This window comes from Trichosurus vulpecula, chromosome 3 (assembly GCF_011100635.1).
Source record: "Trichosurus vulpecula isolate mTriVul1 chromosome 3, mTriVul1.pri, whole genome shotgun sequence".
In the NCBI taxonomy this organism is placed as follows: domain Eukaryota; kingdom Metazoa; phylum Chordata; class Mammalia; order Diprotodontia; family Phalangeridae; genus Trichosurus; species Trichosurus vulpecula.
The window spans coordinates 232,328,736-232,343,238 of record NC_050575.1 but is presented as its reverse complement, the minus strand read 5'-3'; the positions used below and the strand labels follow the sequence as shown (position 1 = coordinate 232,343,238).

General features: G+C 36.5%; 1 protein-coding gene across 6 annotated transcripts in view; it reads left to right on the top strand.

The window, feature by feature from the left end:
- ASAP2 (ArfGAP with SH3 domain, ankyrin repeat and PH domain 2) overlaps nt 1–14,503 on the top strand; it is a 256,386-nt gene that overhangs the window by 147,563 nt on the left and 94,320 nt on the right. For 3 of the 6 annotated variants that reach the window (XM_036752234.1, XM_036752233.1, XM_036752230.1), the window contains exons 7-10: nt 3,613–3,698; nt 9,067–9,142; nt 9,632–9,718; nt 10,933–10,941. In XM_036752234.1, coding sequence (XP_036608129.1) covers nt 3,613–3,698; nt 9,067–9,142; nt 9,632–9,718; nt 10,933–10,941 — 258 coding nt within the window. The remainder of the gene's footprint in view (nt 1–3,612; nt 3,699–9,066; nt 9,143–9,631; nt 9,719–10,932; nt 10,942–14,503) is intronic. The other 3 variants (XM_036752235.1, XM_036752232.1, XM_036752231.1) reach the window with 1 other exon arrangement.

Here is a 14,503-nt window from a genome sequence, read left to right as displayed (position 1 = left end):
GAGGGCCTATTTTTAAAGAGCTAACCTGCCTCTCATTTGAAAGGTGTTTTCATATAGATCCCACTTACTCATTAGTAATTATACTTATTGAGGTCAAGGAAGCTTAGCTATCCTTCCAAAGCTATTCTCTGTTTTAATGCATCCTTCTGGCACCGTTACCTAACCATCCTGGCTTGAGGGAAGGAAGAAGGATAGAGATACTACAGGAGCCTTCTTTTTTCCTATTTAGTGAAAGAAGAATATCACAGAATAAATTTTCTAAGATGTTGGGTATCAATGGGTTTTTTTTAATACTGTAATTATGGATCTTTTTATAGAAGAAATAGGAGAAAACAAAAATTAACACATATGTCCCAGTGTTTGTTCTTCTTAGTAATATAAGTATCCTGTATTTTGATAAAGTATGTATACCCTCTAGGAAGTGGTTAAATTTAAATTTATGTCAAATGCGAGTTTGTGACATAAATCAGTTAACTCTTGATTATCTGGAAGGAATCCAAAAGTCACCTAATTTTGTCTCTCAAATATCTGATAACTTTAGTTTTGGTAGTAGCTTTGTCTTCAAAAATATGTCTACCTGAAAGAAATCTTTTGAGTAGTTGTCTTTACGTTAACAAGAGTTCCCTACCCATTATTATGAAAGGCATTGTATTATACTGGGAAGTAGAATACCAAGTTTTTGTCCCAGTTCCACAACTTGCAAGATATGTGATCTTTGGCAAGTCAGTGGATCTCTTTGAGCCTCATTTTCCTCATCTGTAGAACGGGCATAACAGCCCTTGCCCTGCCTACCTCCTGGTATTGATAAGAAGATCAAATGAGGTTCAATTGAAGGGAGGGAGGAGGTGGGGGGGGTGGGACGAACACACACTCTCATTCTCTCATTCTCTCTCTCTCTCTCTCTCTCTCTCTCTCTCTCTCTCTCTCTCTCTCTCTCTCTCTCTCTCTCTCCCTCTCCCTCTCCCTCTCCCTCTCCCTCGCTCTCGCTCTCGCTCTCCCTCTCTTTCTGTCAATTTGCCATGTTAGAAATGCATTATTTTGGCAGTGTCTATGAAACACTCAACTCCAATTTAAAGAGAGACTCATATCTAAAAGATGGCATTCAGGCTTACTCAGTTCTAGAATTCTTTTCCCATTTTAATTAAATGCATTTTAAAACTTATTTGAAAGCTTTTTGAAAACAAGCACAAAAATGCAAAAGCATTTTTACCCTCCCTCTCTTCTTCAGCCTATGTTGAGATATTTCAGATTTGGTTGTATTTTTAGCTAAAGATGTTCCACATGACTTCTCTTAAGTTTAAGTTGCTTGTTGCTTAATTTGGGGAGGGGGGTGTCTTCGTTTTTCTCTTCTCAAAGGCATGTGTCAAACCTATCTATACATCCAAATCCTGACTAGTACTGAAGTTGCTAGTTTGTTAGCACCCTCCACATGAATTAATAGATAGTAGAGCCTAAGATAAGTTTGATTGGTTATTTTTCTTGCTCTTCCACCTATCATTAATATTATCAGTAATAGTAACATAATAATATAATTAATAACAATTAATGATTAATACAAATAATACAAATAAAAACAAATAATTAGTAGTAATTAATAAGTAATCAATAACGATCAATGTAACAATCAGTTACATTAATACAATAATATTAATAATTAACACTGATATGTTTATGGCTGAACATAGGCTTTCCTGCCCTGTGCCAATCATTGAACCCCTCTGAATGTCAGTTTCCTCTTTTATGAAATAGGAATGATAGCTTTGATATTTCACTGTTGTTGAAAAGTGAGTATGTACAGTGCTTTGTGAACCTTAAAGCACTATATAGGTGTCAGTTCTTCTTCTAATAATAGATGCATTATCTAAATAAATAAAGCATGCATTATCTAAGCAGTCTAGGATCCAAGGATTTAGTGTTGGAGTGAGTCCTAGCTGAATCTGTCCCTTCAGGGACTAAACAAATAGCAAGTAGTAGAACAGATATTTAAGCCTAGCTTCTCTGATTCCAAATCCGATCATCTTTTTAGCCTTTTATGTTCTGAAATAAGAGGTGAAGAACTCCCTGATCATTAGAGTCCAGATAGGTCCTGGAGGTTGGTCATAGAGACTTTCTCAGGAGATCTCCAGTAAAGGAAGCTCATGATTCCACTGTGTAGATTATACCCTAAAGATATTATTAAAGAGAAAGAAGGTTGTGCGTGTATAAAACTATCTGGAAAGATTTTATGTTAATGAAAATCTGGAAATATGCACCATGATTGGGAATGGTGACAAATTGTAGTGTAGCAACATAAAGAATTACTAGTGCCCCATTTGAAATGACGAAAAATGAAGAATATACGGAAATTCAGGAAGATATATTTGAAATAATGCCAAGCAAAGTGGAATCAGAACAATAGAATGCATGTTGGCTAGAGAGTAAATGAAAAAAACAACAGAAAAAATACATAAAGAGTCAGATGGAAAAGGCATTATAAAGGGCACATGGAGGAAATGAGGTATTACAGTCATTTAGTTACAGTGTATATTTTTTAAAGTATTTGTGTTTTTATTACTTTTTGTTTTAATGAATAGACATTTTATTGTTCAGACTGGATTAGATCACTGATTCCCAAGCTTGGTGTTTTTTTGTTTTTGTTTTTTGACAGCCCTGGTGACTCTGGTCGTTGAAGCAGCTATTGTAATGTTTTCCCTAAAAATTCACTTCAGCGATTTAAACAAAAATTCTTTGTTTTGCTTGGGGCAGAGGATTGTCATGGAATCAGATAGATTACCATAAAATATCGCATTTTCTCAAAGATCGTGAATCACCGCTTTGATTCTCTGTGTTTAGTATCCATCCTAGCGTACACTTCTGTAGCCCTGACATCATTGATATAGCAAAGTGCCTTACAAATATTATCTCATTTGATCCTCACAACAACCTTGGGAGGTAGATGCTCTTCTTATTCTCATTTTACAGATGAGGAAACCTGAGAGAAGTTAAGTGACTTGCCAAGGGTTACACAGCTAGTGCGAGATTTGAACTCAGGTCTTCCTGACTCCAAGTCTGATGCACTCTCCAGTGTGCCACCTAGCTGACATTTACATAGCATTTTCTCTACAATAACCCTATGAGGTAGGTAGTGCCAGTGTTATTCTCATTTTCTGCATGAGGAAATTTCTATTTAGAAAGAAGTGGCTTTCTTTCCCCCTGGTCTGCACACCTAGTAAGCAACAGGGCTGGGATTTGTACCCACTTCTTCTGACTTAAAATCCATCTTCTTTCACCTCTATCATGCATCCTCTCATACATCTCTAGCATAGTCACAGCCCTTAACTTTCTTCAGTATACCTTCACACAGTTCATAGCACGTAGTATAGGGACTTAATGACTGTTTTGAATTGAATTAAATGTCCTAATATAGAAAATGATTAATTCATTTAAAATTACAAAATAAAATTTTTATTTAGCTCTAATTGCATGATTCGCATTTGGAGGAGATAAAATATGAATAAAGGACATGATCCCTACCATTACGGAAATTAGACTCTAGTTGGTCTTATATTACTTGACACAGTTTGCTTTTCAGCTGCCTACTTATTCCTGTGAATTGTTCTTTTTTTTTAACAGTACTTACTAAAGGTTAATGAAATCAAGATTAAAAAAGGAGTTGATTTACTTCAGAACCTGATCAAATATTTTCATGCACAGTGCAAGTAAGTTTTTCTTTCTTGTGATTATATTATCCTTAAAATGTATCTTTTTTTTCATGGCAACTGTGGGTATTTTAATATGAAAAAGAAATCTACTAAATTATGACCCTCGTTCAGAGTTTTATTTTGCCTTGTTATTTTTGCATTCTTTTTTCTTTTGGAAGGAAGGTAAGGCAATTAAGGGTTAAGTGACTTGCCCAAGGTCATACAACTAGTAAGTGTGTCAAGTGTTTGAGGCTGTGCCTTGTTATTTTTGTAGGACAGTTTTGTCTTTTCTTTGTTTTTTGTGATAAAGTGTTTTGTTTGGATATGTGAATTTCTGTTTCTTTGGTGTTTATTAAATGTTAAATGACAATAGCGCTGATGGTGTGACATTAAAGTTTTTGAGTTACTGTGCTATGAAGTCCGCCACAATCCGTGTGGCTAATGTACTCAACTGCAGTGAAAAGAATGAGAGCTTGATATTTGCTTTTTCTGAGTTTTTCCATTTCTAAAATTCAGTCAACGTTGAACAGCTTAAGAAGGTGTGATAAGTGAGAAGGGATTTTCCTTAGCTGGTGAACTCCATGCTTGAGAAGCAAACTAACCTAAGCATAGAAAACATTAGCATCCTGGAGCACATTTAAAGGAAAACAATTTCACATAAATCTATACTCTTAGCTTCAGGGTCACTGGCATGATACTTCTTCACTTTTTCCCCATTTCGCCTCGCATGGGGGAAATTGAGGAAGTGAATCTCTTCATTTTTACTATTTTATTGCTCAGTGATTAATCTGGGTTTTCCTATTCTTTATTTGCCCAATTGGTCAGTTGGGTCACAACAGGGCTTCTTTTTTCGGTCGGTTAAAAGAGAAAGTTGATTTTTTATGGGCATAATTTTACTTCGGTATTTTTAAAAAATAAATTATTTCATCAATGTGGGTATTTGTTTCACTGAGATAGATTGCAGTCCTCTCCATAGCTGTAGGAGTTCCCGAAAAAGAAAAAAAAATCTTTTTTTTTTTGGTGGCCAACCTAATGATGACCCTTTCTGAATTTACCAGCTAGATTGATCAGTACATGGAGACCTTTGCCAGACTTGCAAATAATAACAATAATGGCTAATATTTACGTAGTACTTTAAGGTTTGCAAAGCACTTTACAAATGTTATCTCAATTTATCCTCACAATAACTCATTATACCAATTTTACAGATAATGAAACTGAGGCAATAGGATAACACAGCTAGTAAGTGTCTGAGGCCAGATTTGAATTCTGGTCTTCCTGACTCCAGGTCCATAATTACACTGCTTCATTGAACTACCTTGAAGCCTTTCCAACTTTCTAGGACCTGGCAGAGCTGGCATTGCTTTTGAGAGTCTAAATCAGGGGTGGGGAAGCTACAGCCTCCAGGCTACATGTAGCCCTCTAGGTCCTCAAGTGCAGCCCTTTGATTGAATCCAAACTTCACAGAACGAATCCCCCTAATTAAACGATTTGTTCTGTAAAACTTAAACTCAATCAAAAGTCTGCACTTGAGGACCTAGAGGGCTACATGTGGCCTTGAGGCCACAGGTTTCCCACCCCTGGTCTAAGTCTCTGTGCCATGATGAGGTGTCGGTGAAACGCTTTAGTACAGGATAAACTCACTGACCTTTTAAAGAGATAGACCTCGCACTGTCAGAAAATACATATTCACTATGCCCTCCAAAGTCTCCTAGAGGAATTGAACATTTTTGTTATTTTAAAACAAAATATAGAGGGCCTAACGATCCTACAAAAGAAGAAAAGTGACCCATAGCACTTCCTTTCTTATGGACATAAATGTTATATCAATCTTAAATGTAGGTGGTGGGTAGAGAGGTACACTGAGGAGAAGATATTCTACTCTGAGCAATAATAAAGTATCATTATCATCATTATTTCTAGTCTCTTTTTTGTCTTTAGGTACATTTGCAATTCCCAGTTATATTCAAACCATCCTAGACTATATAACTCAGTGGCCTTTGTTAATAAAGTTGGATGTCTGCCTTCTCAAGAATTCTAGAATTAAGGGTGATTTTTTTTAATAGAAAGGGATTAGGTACTTAGGGGCAGTAGTTTTCAGGAAAATTTGAGAATTAACCCTGAGGACACAAAAAAAATGGAAGAACTAAGAACTTGATTCAGGAGGCCAGGAAATATTTAGAATATAAAAAAACTAGTGTTTATGCTGTTTGTTAAAGTCAATATTTCTTTGGATGGAAGATTCGAATCATGCCAATAGTTTAGCCCACTGGAATCTTGGACAACATTTGGCACTTTTGAGTGGCAATGATGATTCAATTCAGCACACTTTTTGTAAGCACACACCAGGAAGTGGTGGTCCCCTCCACTTTGTAGGTGATAAAACTGAAGTTCACCAAAATTATAGTGATTTTGTCTTATATTAATGGTCACGTATTAATCAATACACATTTATTTAGTGCCATCTGTGTGTCAGAGATTGTGTTAGGCCTTGGGAATAATAAGACAAACATGAAATAAACCTTCACTCGAGGAATTTGTAGTCTATTGGGAGAAAGAATAGGTATATATTATATAAATATATGCAAAGTAAATCCAAGGTGATTTTTTGGGGGAGGGGGAAAGTGCTAGCTAGTTTGGAGGGGTAGGATCATGCAGAAGGTGACATTTATATGCCTAGTAAGTCTTAGAGTTGGGATTCACAATCAGGCCTGGAATTGACTTTGTTAATAGAAACAGCAAGGTGGCTCAGTGCTGGAGTTAGGAAGATGGGATGTTGAAATCCAGATTGAGCTGTGTGTTCTTGGGCAAGTCACTTAATCTCTGCCTCGGTTTCCTCAATATAAAACTGGGATAAATGATAATATCTACCCCACGGGGTTGTTATCAGTATCAAATGAGATAATAATTGTGAAGTGCTTAGCACAATGCCTTGCCCACTATAAGCATTGTTATTAGCTGCTGCTATAATAATGTTATTTATTACTATTTATTAAGTAATATTAATAATCAGTATTATTTTGACAAGCTATTTATTACTAATCCTGGCAATGAGTACATCTTTAGAAAAACAAACATTCTGAGGAAGTGGCTTTAGCTTAACTCTACCAAATGATATTCTTGCAGGACTTTGTCACTATCAGGAGGGTTGCTAGGTTGCAAAGATTCTTGGAGCTCTACTTTCCCCAGGGACATTTCTGCACTGGGGTTACCAGAGGTTGAAATTGGTCTATTATTGGTTAGTTATTAACTCATACCCATAATTCCCTTAAACTTGGAACTTTTAGCCAAAGGGTGAAACACACTTTCCAGCTTCTGCACCCTTGCCACTCTAGTCCTAAAGATGAACATGTGAGGTTTGTAGGAGCCCAGTCCCTGTGGCCTTTAATGATTAGCTGCTGAGTGCATATAACTCACAGCCTGTGTTTTCTTTTTCCTTTTCTCCTTCCTGGGCTTCTTTGTTTTCACAGTCTCATATATTTGTGGTGCTTGATTTCTAGAGGGAGGCATCTTGATGCAGGTTTAGGAAGTGTGAAGAAATATACATCTTCTGCACAAAAATGCTTATGCATGAGATTCTCTTTGGAAGGCAGTTTCCCCAAGAGCCAATAAAGAAACAGTTTGTGTAAGATTCTCCTTCTTTGATATGCCAAAACTGAAGTTTGATATGCACAGATTGTTTTATTTTTAAGAACCAATGCTTGAGTATCTTAACTCTGTTAAAATATTTTTGTTTTGTTTTCTATTTAAATTAATTTATTTATTTTTAGTTTTCAACATTTGTTTCCACAAGATTTTGAGTTCCAAATTTTCTCCCCATCTCTCCCCTACCCCCTACCCCAAGATGGCCTGTTAAAATTTTTTTTGCCCACAACCATCATCTCCACCATCACTGCCTACTTCTGAATATCATCTTCTTCCTTCTATTCTAGTTTGCAAATTGTTTTACTCAAAACACCCTTTTGAATCAAGTAGTAAAGATTTATTATTTCCATTTTGCAAATGAGGAAATTGTGGCAAAGGTGGATCAGAGTGATCTCTTCTGGATCCTCACAGTGTCAGAGCCTGAAATTGAACCTTTGTCTCTTGGCTCTGAGGGCAGCTAGGTGGTACGGTGGATAGAGCACTGGGCCTGGAATCAGGAAATGTGGCCTCAGACACTTACTAGCTGTGTGACCCTGGGCAAGTCACTTGACCCTGTTTCTCTCAGTTTCCTTATCTGTAAAATGAACTGCGGAAGGAAATGGCAAACTACTTAACTATTTACTGTTTTATGGATCTGTGATTTTGTGAAGACTGCTTCCAGTGGGGCAGATCAGTACCTTCATACACCTCTTCCTTAGTAGATGATCCTTATAAGTGGGTGTGACCAGAAATCCATCACCTAGAGCCAGCCTGGTAATGACTCTGCGTACACTTAGATAGGCCTTTCCTCTGACTATACACGTGCTAGTCTATCCTCAAGATGGTACTAAGTCTTTACTTTTGAAGTAGAATGTGTCAGAGATTGTGTGCCATTGGTACCATCTTAGAGAACTCAGTCACCTGCATGCCATAATGAAGCATTGAATACAAGAGTACATTAGTGGAGAGAAATTCATGTTTTTATTTTTAATAGCCTGCTCCTTCTAGATGTTTACATTTGTTTTTCATGAGCTATTCATTATAAATGCTGTACCTATGAGCATTATTTCTGATTTTTTAAAAATGATTACTCTACTTGGATATTTGAGTGTTTTCTGAGCCCAAGTTTCCTATTTCCTTTGGCTCAACTTGGTATTCCTTGGGCTCTGTGGGTGGTATTTCTCTATTCACCAATTTTCAGTTTCTTATTCATTTTCTTCTTTATCAATATAGTCCACTCTCTTCCAGTAAAAATCTCTAGTTTCTATTGTCCCTTCCCTCCCCCTTTTTATTACTCTTCCTCTAAGTTCTTCCTCTTTCTCCCTCTAGTCATACTTTTTGGGCTTAGGTTCTATCAGGTCAGGAGATCAACCAACCAGAAGCCTCTGGTTATTAATCCTTTATAGCTAGTAGTCATATTTTCTGTACTCATATTTCCCATTGTATGTTGCAGGCAAAGAAGATATTTTAGGTGGTATAATAATAATAAAATGCACAGACCATTTTCTCTTCAAGTTTAATGTAGCTCCTCAGAATCATGAAAATAGATTTTGTTTGCCTAACCCAATTTTGCAAGTGCCACTTAATTCTCATTTGCTCAAACTTTTGAGGTCCCTTTCATCTTTTTATTCCCTTGTAATTATTAAGAACCTTAGCCCTTTTCCTATTAAAGTAGCTTTTTTCTCCTTTCCTTTCTGTATTAACCTTGAAAATCCAGCTAAATTGTCTTTTCCCTTGGGAATAAGTCTTTTTTTTTTTTAAGTTTCTTCCAGGATGGACTAAAAGCTGTTGAAACCCTCAAACCCTCCATCGAAACTCTTTCAACGGATCTTCACATAGTAAGATATGAGCTCCCATACTTGTGTTAAAACAGTTTTTACTGTTTAAGAAATATTTTACTTCAAATATTGTCACTCTTTCTTCTTGAATTTCCATACTATTCTATCAGAAACCCTTTTTAAATTTATTTTTATATCATTCTGGATTGAACAAAAAATGAGCATTTCCATATACAATGTAGATCATAAAAAGATGATAATGTATGAAATAGCACATTTCTATTCCATACAGCTTGCTTTTTCTTTTCTTAAACTATATCACAAATTCAACACGTTATTTTCAAAGCTATGCTATTTGTATTGAGAGATTTTCTTTTAACGCCACTTAGCATGGTTGTCCATTCTTTCATATTCCTACTTATTGCCTGTCTTTGTTTTGGTTGTTTGGACTATCTTGACTAATTAAGGAATAATTTTCTTGTATAATGATCTGCAGACTTTTGGTTTTCTCAATTTTAACCCAAGTTTTACCTTTTCCATCTAATTTAGATCAAACAGGCCCAGGATGAAGAAAGGAAGCAGTTAATACAGCTACGAGATATTTTAAAATCAGCACTCCAGGTTGAACAAAAAGAGGTGAGGGGATTTAATTGTGTAGGATCTATGGTTCTCTTGGTTTGTTTCTAAGTAGCTTTGAGAAACAGAGTGGTGTAATAGTGAAAAGATCACTGGGTTTGGGGTCGTTGAACCTAGCTTCACATCCTAGTTCTGTTAATTACTACCTGAGTGTTTTTGAGCATTTTAACCTCTTGATGTCTCAGTTTCTCATCTATAAATTGGAGGAGGTTGGAATGGGTAAGCTTGATGCTGCCTTCTAGCTCTACCAGCCTATGATTCTTAAAACAGCATTATAAAATCAAGTGCTGTTGCTTTTTAAGGTCCTGATCGTTAGTACGCCAAGTCTTTGGCTAGAGAGTACCAAAATTACTTCTTTGCTCTTTCAGTTTACTCCAAGTCTTAGTCCTTTGTAAAAAAAAAAAAAAGCCAGTAATACTTGTCTGTTTACCATCTTTTGGACATGGCTTCAGTACTACCTTGTAAAATTGCTTTTGTGCGTCACCTGCATAGGCAGTGGGTCTGAGAATTTCTGTAACACTGGGAAAGACTGTATGCTGATTATTTTCTGTGCTAAAATGTTAATATTTTCATCTTTATTCTTCTTATACACATAAGAAATATAAACACATAGTATAAAAAGGGTTTTAAAAAAGATTTGTGTCTTCTAAGGCAGAAATCAGAATGACTGAAAACCCATAGTCTCTCCTAAATAATACTTTTAGAAGGGAGGTGTCATAGTATGGTAGAAAAAATATTAAGCTTATAGTTTGGCATTTTATTCCTGGCATTAAGCTTGGACAAGGCACTTAACTTTTCTTAGCTTTATTTTCCTTTTCTGTCAAGTGAGGACCTTGTTTTAAGGTCTCTTCCAGCTACTATTTCCTGTGAAAAGTGATATGACTGAATGTTAACATACCAACACTCAGGACTTGTACTAGTTGGACTTAATTTTTAAGATATTTTAAAGGCAATTTTTGTAGTAAAGCCCAGTGTAGTGTCATTAAGTTATCACCTTTCCAAAAATATGCTATTCTTTAACTTTATGTGTCTATTTGCTTTGGACTATAGGAAATGTTTTAAGATAAGAAAACAGGTTCATGTTAATATGCTAGTAATTAATTTAGTAGTAACGTAAAGCTCAACATTAAGATTTTTTGTTTCATATTCTTCTCCTATAACTGAATATTGTTATTTTTTTCTCCTGAAAATGCATTTGCCTTTTGTGACCGAAGTCTAGGAGAGTAAGTAGTTTAGAATTCTATAAATTGAAGTACTTTGCATGTTCCTTTCTTGAACATCAAGAAACTGGATTTTTCTCCCCTACTTTATTGGGTAGAAGTAGCTTAAATTTGTGACCCTTTGTTTCCTTTTATAACCACATAATCTTGAATAGAGGACAGAGAATCTTGGTTCTCCCCCTTCACCATAAACAGTAAAATTGATATCCCTTTTGCCACCAGGAACTTCCAGAGCTCATAATTTGTCATTTTAGGTTCCCTAACTCAAAATGCAGCCTGGAATACTGCCATTTTCTTTCTGGTGTTGAAAATAAATTAAATCCAGTTCCTTGGTTTAGCTACTTAGTGAAGTTTCCTGGATTTTTTTATCCATTGTGTATGGAAATGTGTATTTTCCTGGTTTCAGTGCACTGAGGAGCTGTCGTGGTAAACATTCACAGGAAGAACTGTATTTTTGTGAATGAGTTAATGTGTATTTTTGTCCTGGTGATCAGTCTTTCTACAGTGCAAATTCCTCTGTGAATTGTTTTCAGTGACTATTTAAAAGAGAGGCTGGGTTGTGCTTATTAGTCTTGTTTGGTTCAGTGTGTTAGTACTCTGGGGCCCTCTGTGGAGCATCATTCAAGGAGATTGGGTGTCAGGGACATAGCTCTTATGGTTTTGCCTTCTAGTGCCCCACATACTGATATATCGTGAATGGTTTCAGTGACATCACATTTTGCTCCCATTTATTTATATTTGTACCGTCTCCCTCCTCACATTGCTTGTGTGAGAAATTCAGCTATGAGTGTAGGTTTCTTTTTTTTTAATTTGAGAGGAATGCTAAGACCACACCTCTGTCCTGCATTCTTTTCTTTCCACTCCCACTGCTGCCACCCTGATTAGGCTCTTACCTCCTTATGCCCAGGTGATTAGTACAGTCTCCTAGCCCATAAGCCACCCCAATCCCCCTTTTCCAACCCTATCTTTCATAACACTCCCATATTAACCTAAACAATTCTAAAATAGTTTTCATTAGGTCACCTCCTTGCTCAAAAAATTTCCCTAGTTCCTCACCACCTACAAAGTAAAGCTCAAATTCAGCTTGGCATTCAATGCCCTTCACAACTTGACCCCAAATCTACCTTTGTAGCATCACCTCAAACTATACATCCTGGCTCCAGACCAAAAGTGTCAAATACAAACTTTCTAAGTGTGGCCTTAAACAAATTAAAATATAATTGGAAAATATTTAACAAGATAATTAAAAATACCATAAAATACCAATTACAATGCATTTGAAAACTAATTGATGGCTGGCCCCATAGATCCTTAGGTATGATTTAGTGGCCCTTGATACCACTGTTCTAGGTGGACTGAACAATATATTCTGTAAATAGAATTCAGCTTTCTCTCTTGCATCTTCTGCCTCTGTCAAAGCCCGTTGAATTCCTCATCTTTCAAGACCCAACTCCAATCCTAACCTCCTCAAATCAAATGAGATAGCACATTAAAGCACTTTGTATCTCTTCTAGCTCTCTATAAGTGTTAGCCGTTATTCTCCATAAAACCTTTCTTGAACTACTTGGAAGTGATTTGTCTCTCTTCTCATTAACACATTCTAATTTTCATTTTACTTATCTCAGTCCATGTCTCATGACTCCTACTAGATTGTAAATTCCTTGATGACAGTTGTCATGTCTTATTTATCTTTGCGTCTCCCCCAGGCCATAGTGCAGTGCATATAGTAAGCACTTAATAAATGGTTGTGGAAATGTTAAACACACACACACACACACACACACACACACACACACACACACACACATTTCCTTACAAAAACCTAGAAAATGTAGGTTATTGTATTGTGACAATTCCAAACATCAGAGGTAAGCAGAAAAAAAAGTAAAAGAATTTGGGATGTGGGAAGAATGAAGACAAAAAATGTACATTGAAAATGAAGTATTGAGGCCAGGAAGAAGCCTCTAGTATCCCAGAGTGACTATTCAGTGAGTTACTAGGAATGGGTGAGAGAAGCTTTTGTTTTTGGATAGAAGACTGAGCACAGCTAAGAAAAGCACCAAGTTTAAAAAAAAAAACAAGGCAGAGCCAACTCAAAGGTTTATCAGCCCTCTGGGCACAGTGCAAGGTCTGTGTTTGCTTTACTTGAGTACTGTTAGGAGATTTGGGAGCATGGGACTGTTTTCACATTGCTTGCTATTTCCAGCTTTGCAGAGAAGCATAAAAAATTTACCAGCACATTCACCCTATCTTCGTGTTTATTTTTAAATTTTTTCCCCCTACTCCATCTGCCCCAGTGAGCACATAGGTAGTCAAATAAATATTTCTTACTACAGCTGTCTGCCTCCTTTTCCAATTGGCTACATGTCAATATTAAACCTTTCAGCCCCACTGTTGTTGGGGTTGGTGGTTTTGGAAATTGTACCTTGAATTGCTTTTCAATGTTCTAACAATTGAAAATAGTTGATAATGCAAGCTGTGGGTGATATGCAGTTGTTTGGAAGATGAATGTTACAGATTTTAAAATGAGCTTCCTGACTAGCAAGCTGAGTTTTCCTATCTCTCTACCTCTAATCACAGAGTAAACATAGCTTGCATTATTATTATTATTTAGATTCTGATTCCTTTCGGTTATTTTTCCTATTTCACCTCTCATTGTTTAGACTATGTAAAACAGACTGTGTAAAACAGATTGAACAGGCTGACATGCAGCCATGATTGATGACTCTGTCCTGGGTGGTGTAGAGTGGAGAGTGGTATGTAAGACTACTAGAAAAGTAGGAGGAAGCTAGATTACAAAGATCTTTAAATGCCAATCGAGGACTTTCTTTTGCATACTAGAGACAATAGGAAACCAATGAAGTTTATTAGGAAAACCGAAGTCAGGGAACCAGTAAGGAAACTGTTGGTCCAAGTAGGAGGTGATGAAAGCCTAAGTGGCAATAATGGGATAGATAAGAGTCCAGTTTTGAACATTTTGAGTTTGAGATACCCACAAGACATCAAGGTTGAAATAGCCTCCAGATAATTGGAGATGTGGGACTGGAGCTTGGGAAAGACACTAGGACTAGATAGTCTAGGGGTCATCTGCATAAAAAATAATTAAACCCATGAGCGCTGATAAGATCACCAATTAAAAGAGTGAAGAGAGAAAAAAGGGCCCAGGACAGGGCCTTGGGGAATACCCACAGGAAAGGGATGTAACATGGATGATGCTCCAATAAGAGAGCAAGAAGCACAGTTAGACAAGTATAAGGGGAACCAAGAGAACAATACTGCCCCCCCCCCAAAAAATATATATATATGTATGTATGTATGTATAGGAGATCTGTTACTAGCTTTTTAAATACCAAGTGATCTATACTTACTGATTTTACTTCCTCATTACTCTCCCTTTGTAGTATGATTCTGTGTCTGCTACCCACAGAAATCTCTGGAGTCCATGAACTTGCTTTTTAAAAATATTTTTGTAACTATATTTCAATATAACTGGTTTTCTTTGTGATTTCATTTTATGCATTTAAAAACATTTAGAGAAGAGCTCACTAGGCATCACCAGACTGCC